We start from the raw sequence: 13178 nt of genomic DNA on the forward strand, positions 1-13178 counted from the left end.
TGGATCTCAGTCGGGCATGGGTTGGGGAGCTCCTTGAGAGGACATCTGGAGCTGGTGTGTTCTTCAGGCTCAAGGCTCACTGAGGTGGTAAGCCAACTAGCACAACTGGACTTGCTCCAGACCGTGCTATCAGAGTGGAGGTAGAATATAAACAATGGCACTTGCCAGCACCTCCTGCCTATAGGAGAGTTTCGGCAGTCCCCACCCTTTGGAAGACTCTGCACTGTCGGTGAGTGTGCGTTTAAACCACATTTTTGTTCTGTGCCCTACTGCAGTTCCTAGTTGGGATTCCCTTTGTTACCATGTCTTCTTCTCTCCTGCTATCTCTGTGTGGTCCCTCTATTCTTTTTCGTGCAAAAGCTGTTCAGTCAGCCCTCAGTTCTTCTTTAGGGGAATCACTGCATTTGTAGGTGCAGATTCAGTGTGTAGCTGGAGGCAAGGTCAGGCGCTTCCAGTGCTGCCATCTTGGATGCCTCCCTCTTCAGCATCTTTAGACTAATGACCTAGTTGGTAACTAATGATCCATCAAGTATTTGACTCAGTTGGATCTAGATTAGCCAGATGTGCTTTATATTATTAATTTTGACTTCAAGTTATAAATATATAAACTCCTTATCTCATAAAGCGCCAAGGTAATATTTCTCCTTTCATTTTTCCTTACCCTTCCCCATTCTCAAAATTGTCTTAGCCACACTGCTGTTATGTCCATGACTAATTGGAAGATAAATTAGTTCATATTAAGACTTCCCTTGTAATTTTTGGTGTTGAATATTTTCATTGTTCTTAATCAGTGATTTTTCAGACTTTTATTTTTCTTTAAAGCAGTACAGTCCTGCAGATCTTGCGTAGAAGCCCAGTATTTAAAACAAACAAAAGCAGAATTCTGGAGGAGTATAGGTGAGGCTGTGTTTCTCACTTAAGAGTCCCTTCCCTGCTCCCTCAAAGAACCTCTGTGCCCTTCTGTTTGGAACACAACTTGATAAATGCTGATTAAATTATCTATAACCAGGGAGTATGGATTTAGTTTTCTGGTCTTCTGTTCAATATTTAGCACCCTGACAACTAGGTTTAAGTTTGAAGCAATTATGGTGTATTAGAAAAGAGATCAGAGATTGGGGTAGCTGTAAGAGTGACCCAATAGGTATCACTCCATCAACCAATCATTATGTTCCTTCAGTATAAAAGAAAAAAACTATAGATGCCTGTGAGTTCACACATGGAATTATAGATTCTCAAATACAATATGAAATTTAATTAAACTACAATGATAGGAAGTAAAATGTTCTCTTTCTTCCATATTGAAAATAAGATCCAGCTGCACTCCTTTCTCCCTGCTTATGGAACATAGGATAGATGTAAGAGAATTATTTTTCAGCAGTCATTAAACACTGAAAAATACATTACTGCAGGTCTTAAAGTCATTCTTTAAAAAGTTATTTAAAATTAAAATATTTTCATATATGCAGCATGGTTTAACTGAGAAAAAAAATGAAAGCAAGTCATCAAATATTTGAAGAGCGCCTAGATATATTAGTAACTTAGTGTTCAACAAATACTTATTATCATTATTATATTACTATTATGCTGGAATTAACAACATGCAGCCAGACTTTCTGTAATACAATTATGCTAACTATATCTAAACTTGAAAGACTTTGGTACTAAAATTCAAATATGGTTTTCTAGTTTAAAAGAATTCTTTAAAAGGTGATCTATGTTCATTTTAGCTCCCCTTGGTTTTCAATTTCTAGTTCTAGGGAGTTGCATATATCTGAAACTGAGTGGGAGTCCCTGGATGGAAGTAATGGGGCTTCAGTTATCCTTGTCCAAACCTTAGTAGTCCTTTTTTGCAGCTTGATCTCCAAATTAATTTCATCTTATTTTCTGGCATAAGCTCTATAGTGAATTATAGAAATCTGTTGGGGAAGTTGCAAAAACACTAATAAATCAGCAGTTAGTTTCCCATGTGGTATATTAGTTGCCACTGATGTTAGAAATAGAAAGCCTCTCTTCTTCAAAATTTGGCCCATAGCATGGCAGCCCCAGCACATGTTTACTGTCAGTGTAGATAAGGCACCTAAATTAGTAAATCTGTGCTTATCTTCTAGGTGCTTCAAAAATAGAGGCATACATTGTTTTATTGTGCTTTTCAGATATTATGTATTTTACAAATTGAAAGTTTGTGGCACCATTTTATAACAGCATTTGCTCACTTCCTATGTCTGTCACATTTTGGTAATTGCCACAATATTTCAGTGCTTTTATTATTCTATTTGTTACAGTGATCTTTGATCAGCAATTATAACTCACTGAAAGCTTAGGTGATGGTTAGCATTTTTTAGCAATAAAGGTTTTAATTAAGGTATATACATTGGTGTTTTAGACATACTGTTATTGCATACTTAATAGATTAAAGTATAGTGAAAACATAACTTTCATATGTAAAGGGAAACAAAAAAAACTCTTTTGACTTGCTTTGTGATAATCACTTAATTGCAGTGGTCTGGAACCAAACACACAATATCTTTGAAGTATGCCTGTATATTCTATCTGAATTAAAGAATATAGTAGCCCTTAGTTTATACAGCAGGACTCTTCCCAACAGGCTAACAGCACAGAGAGGCCTGTTCTTCTACCAAGGACCTATTTGCTTAGGAAACTCACAGGAAATAGAACAGGTACAAGGTTGTCCAGAGATACCCATACATTGAATGTTTTTCTGAATCAGGTGAAATAAGAAAGGTCAGTAGAAACTGCAGAATGCGAGGCCCCAGCATTCACAACAAAGACGGGAAAAAATGAAAGCAGGAAGAAGAAACATGTTCCCACACGGAGCTCAGAGGCTCCCCCATTATGTCAGTTTTGCCCGTTAGTTTGCACCATTTGCCAATTACTTCTTGTCTGATTTCCTGAAAGAAAGAAGAGTCTCCTGATGGAGGTAGTAAATTTCATGTTAGTTTTCATCCCTTGCATCTTTCCCAATCTCTTCCAGCTTTCCTTTGTCTAGTGTCCTGGCTTCTTAAGATAGTGGCATACTAACTTTTCATTAGGGAGTCCTATCTTATTTGTTTGTAGCCTGGGAAAAGGATTTGCTCCCTTTGTAAATAATTCTAACTGGGCAGGTCACACTAACTGGAGAGTCTTGAATTTCTTTTTGTCTTCAACTTTCTCTATTTTCCCCAAAACTGATTGCTTTTGCCAATACCTGAGAAACATTCTGTCCTTGCCATCCATATACCTTTTCTCTTACTTGTGTTTGAATTCCAGCAACAAATCTACCACAAAAGAGAAGGGGAGTAAGGATCTATTCTGGCACAGAATTTCTCCCCATTAATTTAGAAAGTGCCTCAGTGCATCACTGATGAAAATCACGGGGGGATGCCCCCAGTAGCCCCTTCTCCCAGGTTACCTTTAGCAGAAACGTTTCAAAGAGTGCCATCGGCAGTGCCTCACAGTGGGCGGCCAAAGTGTGAGCAGTAGCCTGGATTTACAGTGGGAGCCTGAGGCCATGGCTCTCCCTTGTAAGGGGGACTGTCATTTGCCCCCATCATGCCTGTGGCATTAATGAGTCATCCTCAGCAGCCAGTGGCCATCCCCATGCAGAGGGCTGTAGGCTGGAAGCATGCCATAGAGTACCTTGGCACATTTCTGCAGGTTTTTTCAGAGCCCTGGAAAATCACTCTTAAGATGGGTAATATCAGCTGGGAGCAAGAGCCTATGTAATCTTACTACATCTGGTCTACCAAACAGTCGTGAATAACTTCTAAAAGTCATTTCAGTCCCTGGAATTCCAAAGGCATCAGGCTGATTTTCTTTACATTGAGAAGAAAAGTAATTTGGTTTGTATGGCAGTATAGTCTCATTTTGCTGTTTAGTAGTCTGACTCCTTTTGTTTCGCCTTTCTTGCAAGTTATCAGGGTGACTGACCATTTGCCAAAATAATGCCTTAATTCTAAGTCTCTTATCCAGATTCTCAACCTTGCTCCTTCTTTTTCATCATTTCTGCTTCCCTTACTGTGTTTTTGCATGTTGAGTGTAGGGGAGTCTTGGAGGTGGAATCCACCCATATAGCCCATAAATGGCTACAGAACTATAATGAATTTTCTTTTCTTATTGTACAGAATTAAAGCTACAGCTCTTAAACATCATCCTACGTTTTTAGTAAACATTCAGCAGATAGTTCATTTACACCGGTAATTACATTATGCTTACTCAGATGTCCTGTTTCTAATAATTTTTTAAAACAGGCTTACTCTGTTTTTATAACTCCTTATGAGAAGCTCCTACAGTTACCCCTTAAATTACATCCAGTGTGTATGATTAGTCCCATCCTTCATATGTCTCAGTAAGTTTAGATTAAGTTCAGTCCACCCGCAACCTCTCCTAGTCTGTGGAAGCCCTGCCTGCAGTTTGGAGCCACCTGGTTCTTGTCTGCTCAGGTTTTTAATACTACAGGGCTGATTCTGAGCCTTGGAAGCTAGCAGGAATTCCAAGAACAGCAGCCATCCCAGCGATTTCCTGGTTGGCATCCATTTCTTTGGCCCAATGAGAAGACTGGCTGGAAAGTATTGGAGACTCTGACCCATCCTGCACATCCCCGCTTGCCTGCTTTTCCCTCCCCATATAGAAGATAAGACATTAGCCTGCCTCCATATGAGATCTAAGGCTGGGCTGAGGATGAAAGCTAACTGCTAATTGCATTAAATCTGACTTCAAGTTACTGTAGGGTGTTACTAAACCTGAATGTGGGATTACTATGTTTTAGAGAAAGCACGCCTTCGACTTTGTAAAGTATTGCCAAATTGTTCCCCTGAATGGTTTTACCAATTTACACCCCCACCTGTAATGTATGAGTTCCCACTTTCACACATCCTTGGCAACATCTGGTGTTTGCAGACTTTAGTTTTTCCACTCTCATGGGTGTGAAGTAGTTCTCATTTTGGCTTTAATTTGCATTTCTTCACTATTGAGAATCTTTTCATGTTTGTTGGTCATTTGGATTTCCTCTTCTGTGAATTCACTGTTCAGATCTTTTGGCTTCAGAAAGAAAAAAAATAACTGGCCACCTGTCTCAGTGTATAAGAATACTTTATGTATCCTGAGTACCAGCCTTTTTTTGGACCTATATGTTGCCAGTGCCTTCTTCTGGTCTATGGCAGTTGTTTATGGAGTTTTTTGCATAAAGAAGTTTTACATGCAATGTATCCACCTTTTCCTTGACAGTGTGTGGTTGCATATCTTCTTTAAGAAGTATTTCCTTAGCCTGATCTCAATCACTTCTATAATTTACTATAAAAGTTTAAAAATATTTCTTCATATTTAAATCTTTGGTCTATCTACAGTTTATTTTTGTTCATGGACAATTAATTTTTGTTCATGGTGTGAGATAAAAATAGTTTTATATTTTCCATATAAAAAATCAATTTCCCTAGTACCACTTGTTAAATTGTCCTTCTTTCTTCATTGATGAAGTAATATCACTTTTATCATTTATAAATGTGTGTGTCTGTCACCTTATTGCTCACTTTTCTGTTACTTACTTTCTGTTTTTTAATCTTTACCTCTACCAATGTAACACTGGTTGGATTTCTGTAGTTTTATACTAAGTACTGATAGCTAGTGGACACAGTTCTCCTCTTTTATTCTTCAAAATTGCTTAACTATCCTTGACCTTTTGTTTTTCTGTATTACTGTTAGGTTCAGCTTCTGAAGTTCTATTAAAAAACTTTGGGATTTTTATTGGAATTGATGAGCACTTACTTACTGATTAATTTGAGAATTGCTGTCTTCACAAATTGAATTTTACCATCCATGAAAATGGTAAATTGTTCCTTTCACTTAGTTCTTCTCTTATGCCTTTTAATACAGGATTTCCATTTTTGTTTTCTCTAAAGCTCTTACATAATATTTATTCTTTAGATTTGTTTAGTTTGGATACTATTATAAGTGAGATCATTTTTTTACATTAAAATTTTAAATTTGGTTTGCTGGTATATAGTAACACCTGTTTTTGAACTAGAGTCTTATATCTTCAGTGTAGTAACATACTATCAACATTAGCTGTATGATTGTTTTTTGATGTCTGTTGACATCTATTCTGTAGCCAGAACATGGTCAATTTTATGAATTGTCCATGTGTTCTTGAAAAGATTTTCTCTTCTCTAATTTTGTGCAGGGTTTTATATATGTCCATTAGATCAAGCTATAACTGATTGTTCCAGTCATCTGTATTCTTACTAAATGTTTTCTGCTTCCTCTGTCAATTGGTATGATTGTGGATTTGTTTATTCTAGTAATCCCATGATCTTTTTCATTACTCATATGGAGACTGAGTTCATAATTATTTTAGCTTCTTTGTGAATTGTTCTCTTTTTTTACTATTAGGTAATAACATTTTTATCCCTAATAATGTCCTTAACATCCCTAATATTCCTTAAAATACATTTTTTCTGATATTAATAGAGCTTTGCCAGTTTTCTTTTGTATATGGTATATCTAATGTAGCAGTTAGGAATGTGTTTAGCTGCAAATAACAGCAAACCTGTACAGTTTCTTAAGTAAGTGGGGGAGGGATATCTTTTCTCAAATAACAAAATCCGAGATAGATGTAGATCCATCTGCCCAGAACCCCAGGTTTGTTATTTTTCTTTCCGCTTACCATTCACCGTGTGGCACCTTTCATCCTCTTGCTTGTTTTCTCCCTATGAGGTTTGTGGGATGGGAGTGGGGGTATTGGGGCTGAGGAGAAGGAAAGGATAAGAACCACCTTTATTTTCAGTATTTTATGGTACAATATCCTGTTTTAGCATCTATAGAATCTCCCATTGTTGTAAATGGTCTGCTATTTGCACACATTTTATGAAAATTCCTTAATTAGAAGATGGAATCTTCTAGGTCTGCAGTAAAACAGGACAGTTGCCCTTATTGAGTGAAGTCACCAGGAAGAAAATGCCTCTGCAATCCTCTCTTTAAAGTTAAAAGCAGTTAAATATGCAAGTCTTAGTAACCAAATGGCATTAATGACTAGCAAAGCATAATACACTTAGACTTCAAAGTATCAATACAAAATAAAAACACAATTAGGTTTTAGCAAGTTGAGTTTTGTATTTAGGAATAGTATAATATTATCTGAAGAAATAATACCATCATTTTCTATAGTTTTTCAGAAGACTGATTGTCAGTATTTTCCATGAAACTTAACATCACTTTTTATCATTTCTTGGGGTATCGACAAGGCAATTGGGTAGCCCTTCCTACCAAGAAAATGTGACCCCAAACTCCCACTTCCCTTCTCTCTTTCTCTGAAAAGTTTCAGTGCATCTATCTGATTTCACTTCTGATCTTGCCCCAGACCATTAGGATGGGTGTATGGAACATAAACAGTTTCTGCAGTTTGCTTTATAGCCTTCAATATCTACAAAGCAAGTTGGTCATATATTTAGATTGTTTTACTGCTTCCCAAGGGACCGCTGAAACAATATATTAGTACACCTAATGTTTGACTTGTGTTAAAAGTTAACAAAACATTTACTTTATTTCATTCAGTCCTCTTGGCCCCAAAGAGTAAGGAATATCTATATCTCCATTATAGATAAGAAATGGAGACTTCAGAGCTCAAACTGTAAAAGAAGGCAATTACTGCATTCAGTGCAGGAGACTCTATCTTTAAAAATAGAAAACAATGTTATTTTGAATTATTAAAGTGCACAGGCAGAACCTGGTACTTGATAAATATTTATTGAATGACTACACTTTTACTTGGGCGCTTACTTTGAGGCACTAAGGCTGGTAATCCAGCTCTGAATACTCTTTGTCATCATTAATCCTCGTCCAGCACAATATTGTTAATTGTCTTTTTATTGACATAAAAAAGTCTTTCTTGTGTGAAATTAAGCATTGTGAACATGTTTTTCTTTTTAGTGTATGTTGGTTTACATTGGTCACCTGATAAATTTTGGGCATTACTTAATCATTGGATTGAAATATATGCATAACAACTCTTTGAGGACATTTTTAGAAAACTCACAAGTATTCCATTCAAGTGTTTTTACAGATTTTTTTCTATGTGGCTTCTTTTTCTTACATATGATTGAAATTATTCTTGCTGTTGTTGAGACCCCTATCTTTCTGACTAGTTAACCTTTACAGCTTTACATTTGAAAACTCACTTTTCTTTATTCTCCACACAATACAATTTTATTTTTTTCCTCACATTCAACTTTTAAGCTGTGTCAATGTTTCTCTGAGCTATAAATTCCATCTTAAATTTGAAATTTAATTGATTGTATTGTATTACTATTATGTAATTATGTGATCATTTCTGTTTATACATTTGAATTAACTCAGTTGAATTTAGGTTTTGTTGTGTTTTAAGTGTTCTAAAATAATCTTTCAGCCATGGAAACAAAGAAGTATTTTCCTGCCGAGGAATAAAATTGGCAGTAGATTGGTTTTTGGAAAGAGGCCACAAAGATGTTACAGTTTTTGTTCCTGCTTGGAGAAAAGAGCAATCCCGACCTGATGCTCTTATTACAGGTAAGCCCTATTAGTTCATTGTTCTTAGCTTCCATAGGTACCTGTGCGGTTCTCTGGCACTGTCAGGTATTTCTTTGAATAATATGTTAATCTGTTTCTGTTTACTCAGTCACAAGAGAGTGTGACTGCCACATTCTCTTGGGAGTTGCTGAGACCTGCTCTGCAAACCAGCTGAACCTGAGAGGAGTGGGTAGGAGATGCAAGAAAGACACAGAAATCAAAGTTGGGGTCAGGAGGTCCACTGGCCGCTGGTGGTGGACAAGTGACGCAGGTTTATTTCACAGCACAGCTTATGTACACAGGCTCACTTCCGTGAACCGCCCACAGTGATCTCACTTCCTGTGTTCTCACTTCTGGATCTGGTGATCTCACTTCTGGCCCTCCACAGGAAGGGACATTTTTTAGTTCAAAAACATCTAATTATGTTAACTAAGCAGTAATCCTTGCTACACAAGCCTATTTTACTTTTTGTTTAGTTTGGAAACTTTTTATTTCAAATTTTGTAAAATTCTGACCTTTAGAGACATGGTAGGAGTCAGGAGACCCAGATTCAAATTTTGGCTTTGCCATTTACTAGCCATAATACTTTGAGCAACACACTGAACCTCTTTGGACTCCAATTTTTTTACCCGCTGTATGAAATTAGACTAGGCAACAATCAATTCTAGTGCCTGCGGATCAAAAAAGACCTTTAAGACCCTGGGGGCATGCTATCTGGTGTCAAGTAGAAGGAAATGACTGGATCCCAGTAAGTCTCTCTACTTTGCATTATTTTGTAATTATTAAGTATATGTGTTTTAGGCAGATGTTCTCAGTAACTGTTGTTATTGCTGAACATTTTACTCAAATGCTCCTCAGCATCCAACCTTTTTTGCCTCTCCACCTCCAACATTAAGAAAACTGTAGGACCTATGTGAAGGAAACTGTAACACTTTTAAAATCAAAAACAAATGGAGAGACCACCTACCATGTACCTGAAGGGGGGATTATTTTATGACTTTATTTTTATCTGTAATCATTACATCATTATTAAATGAGTGTAGGAATAGGTAGGCAAGTTATGGTAGAGTTCCATAGCATGGAATCGGACCCTACCTTATCTAAACTATAAAGTGGGAGAAGTAGGTATAACTCAACCACTAGTACCTTTGGGGAAAAAAATACATATTTAGATCTTTATCTTTCACCACATAACAATAAATTCCAGATGATTGAAGAATTAATGGTTAAAAATCAAACCATTAGAGACTATAAATAGCCAGAGAAGAACTTTCTAAATTTAAAATTTTTAGAAGAAGTTAGGAAGGAAAAGATAGATTTAATTGCATTAAAAGTTTAACTTCTAAATTTTGGGAAACTATTTAAAATGAACTCTTTTTTATTGGCCTAAAAAAATACAACAAATAAATTAAAAAATCCCTGTCCTTACTGTATAAAGAATTGATATACATTGATAAAGAGAAAGCTCTCCCCAGTATATAAATGGTAACATGTAAGAAAAGACAGCTCACAGTGAAAGGGTATCTCGCCGCGACCCTCCTTACCAGACACGGGCCCACGCAAGAGACTTTATTATCTGAAAGAGAGAGTGGCTGCCCAGAGGGGGGTGGGGAGAGAGAGAGAGAGAGAGAGAGAGGGAGCAGCAGAGAGCAGTGGGACAGAGAGAGCAGAGAGAGAGAGAGACTGGGAGAGCGAGCAGGGGGACAGAGAGAGAGGGCAGCAGCGTGGTGCCTTTTATTGTGGCGGATCCGCTCGGCCTGTTGCCTTGGGGGAGGGTCGGGATGTTTAGACACAAGGTGGGGTAAACCCAGTCAAGCCCCAGGCAAGCCCAGGCATAATTCTCACCAGCTTCTGTGCTTGGGACGATGGGGCAAATGGAGGATAAATTACTATATTCTTACATTCCTCCCTTTTCTGTTTTATAAGTGGTAGAGGATTTGGGAAGGGATGAAAGTTAGTCTTCAGTAACTGCTTCCTGCTGATTAGCGGTGATGAAGTTCATTTTTGTATTGATGGAGGGCGGTCGTCAGATGAGCCCTTGGTCTGCAGTGGCGATGGCACTTTCCAGGTTCAATAAGGATCATCGTCTTTGGAGAGGGGTTGGTAATCCTGTAATATAAGCTGGTTAAAGGTTTGGTTAGAAATTTTTTGCATTTGGGCTGATTGCTATGTTTACATAGGGTGGCTGAATTAATAGCATTTTTTGGGACATATGTGTAGGCAGCAAAGCAACCTGTAGGGCAAAGGGAATCTTGGTGGTGCAATCTTTTGGACAGTCTGAAAGAGAAGAAAGGGCTGGCATTGGGAAGATAGGTCTGGTGAGAGAGTAAGTGTTGAGACCAGGGTTAACAATCCTGAGGCATGTTGCATGGCAGTTGTAAGGGAGGTCTTAGGACTCTGTGCTGGCAGAAACTTCTTCAGTGATGAGTGGAAGTGGAGATGAGCAGCACGAAATGCGGAGAGTAAGAAGTCCTGTCAGGGTGGAGTAGGAGCCTGTGGGAGATTTGTTGGGAGGGGAATAAGCTGAGACAAACGGCTTAAGGTAGGAGTTGTGTATCTAGTGGGGAAGACCCTGGAGTTTAACTGCAGTTGGTGTGGAAAGGATTACTCTGTATGGTCTTTGCCATTTGGGAGTTAGGGATGGTGTTGCTTGGTGTTTGGAATGGGCATGGTTTGGAGATTTTTCCTGTCTATGGTAATGGCCTTGTAGTGTGGGGAGAGCTGAACTCCCAGGTATGTGACCTGAGCGGCAGACAGCTGAACTTTGGAGGGTGAAACTCGATAGCTATGTTCTGAGAGGCGAGTTTAAAAGGAGAATAGTACCCTGTTGAGACGTTTCTAGGGAGGGGGACTGCACGGAAGATTATCTACATATTGAAGGAGGGTGGAACTCGAGAGAGTAAGGGGTTTGAGGTCTTGTGCTAGAGCCTGTCCAAAAAGGTGGGACTATCCCTAAAGCCTTGGGGAAGGACTTGTTAAGTGTTCTCTGAATATTAAAAATTAACTTAACATAAGGGATTTCCTGCCTTGATTTTTCTCTGGGATATGGCGTCTTGGTCTGGGAGCATATCAAAAGGCTGCCTGCCCAGCCCCCAAGGTGGGCTGAGGTATTGTCTATTTGCTAAATAATCCTGCCTTTTACTATGCCGTCTACAGCTGGGTCTGTATGCTAAGTTAGTTGCTCAGTTTGCAAAATTACCTCGTCAGATCTGAAGGAGAAAGACAGCACATAGGCCTAGGCCTTTTAGTATGCTAAAGTGAATCTTATACACGATTACGAATGATTAGCATAATAAAACGTGCTACTCTTCTTTATCTGGGGAACATTAACTGATCTCACTGAAGAATGATTCTAGAGCTTAATGTTCAACATAGTTTTAGTAGGGGGTGGGTTTCCTAGCATGTAGTTACGTTGCTCTGACTGCAGATATCTTGCCTTGCTGCTTTCTCTAGAGGCTCTCACCTTATTCTAAGCCTATGGTCCGTCTCATTCCCCCCTCTACAGATGGAGACCCTAGCTGCTGCTAGGGAAAGGGGGGCGACGACTGCTCTGGCTGCTTCATGCTGAGAGGGGGCGCAGTAAAGGGTGCAGTTAGGTCTCCATCACTGGTCAGTTGAGAGGGCCTCGGAAGGTTGGCGCTTCTATTCTGGGTTTCATTTCTATTACTATTTGCAGTGTGGCTTCTAGGCAAGATAGAACAAATTGTTATTAGGTTAAGTAGCAACATCTGGAGTTGGATTTTCCATTCTGGAAGGACAAATTTGATGAGATTAAGAATGCATGGCTGAATATGAGAACTAGAAATATGAAGAGTCTAATTGAGAATCATAGCCAGGTATCATGGGGAAACTAGAATTCTGGATCGCGTTTACATCTCAATGACTAGTATTAGGATTTAGTATAGATAAGACTGCATTATTGAAACAATACTTTTCTCTAAAATCACCCTCATTTTTATTAGAAGTAGTCAGATTAAGAAAATAATTAATAGTTGGCTTGATTATTTGCATAAGTGCAGCAAGAAGAGCAGTTGATTACATGGGATCTTTTAAATGTGCTTTGCTGGAACTTTTTGTAAGGAATTTCAGATTGAACTTTTAAGGGCTTCTTGAGGCTATAAAGCCAAGCCAGACTTGCCATCAGGTGTGCCTGCAGTACCTGTAGATCTGGGTGAATTCCTCTCTTCTTGAGGTTCCCAAGACATTCCTGAGGTTTCTGCATTTGCCAGGAAATGACCTTCCTTACTCACCTGGTAAGGCTGCTGGGAACTCTGTAAGCTAGGTACCAGGCCCGTTCTTCTAAGGGGCTTTGTTGGCTCTATAAAGTCAATCTTAGTTCCGTAAAGCTGTCTGTTCATATCTGAGTTTATGCACGTGTCTCTCAGGTATGACGTTCCAGTCAAAGCCTTGGTAATATAACCAGTGTTTTTAATTGGTCCTTTTACAAGGAAAGCAGATTCTTATTGAACTTATGTAAATAAACATACTGCCATGAAATATAAAAATAGTCACTGAGAGTTTTTAAATTCTGGAGGGATCAGGTAGAAAGATACAGTTTCAATTCTGCTTATAAAGGCAGTTATTTACTAAACTGTTGTCAGCTTAAGAGAAAAAGCTTAAAACACTTCATCAACAACATTTGA

The 13178-nt window shown here is 38.4% G+C and overlaps 1 protein-coding gene across 2 annotated transcripts in view; it reads left to right on the forward strand.

Moving 5' to 3' along the window:
- Nucleotides 1-13178, forward strand: part of ZC3H12C (zinc finger CCCH-type containing 12C) — a 68413-nt gene that overhangs the window by 40429 nt on the left and 14806 nt on the right. For both annotated transcript variants that reach the window (XM_036895680.2, XM_036895681.2), the window contains exon 3: nucleotides 8396-8535. In XM_036895680.2, coding sequence (XP_036751575.2) covers nucleotides 8396-8535 — 140 coding nt within the window. The remainder of the gene's footprint in view (nucleotides 1-8395; nucleotides 8536-13178) is intronic.

The sequence above is a fragment of the Manis pentadactyla genome, chromosome 13, assembly GCF_030020395.1.
Source record: "Manis pentadactyla isolate mManPen7 chromosome 13, mManPen7.hap1, whole genome shotgun sequence".
In the NCBI taxonomy this organism is placed as follows: domain Eukaryota; kingdom Metazoa; phylum Chordata; class Mammalia; order Pholidota; family Manidae; genus Manis; species Manis pentadactyla.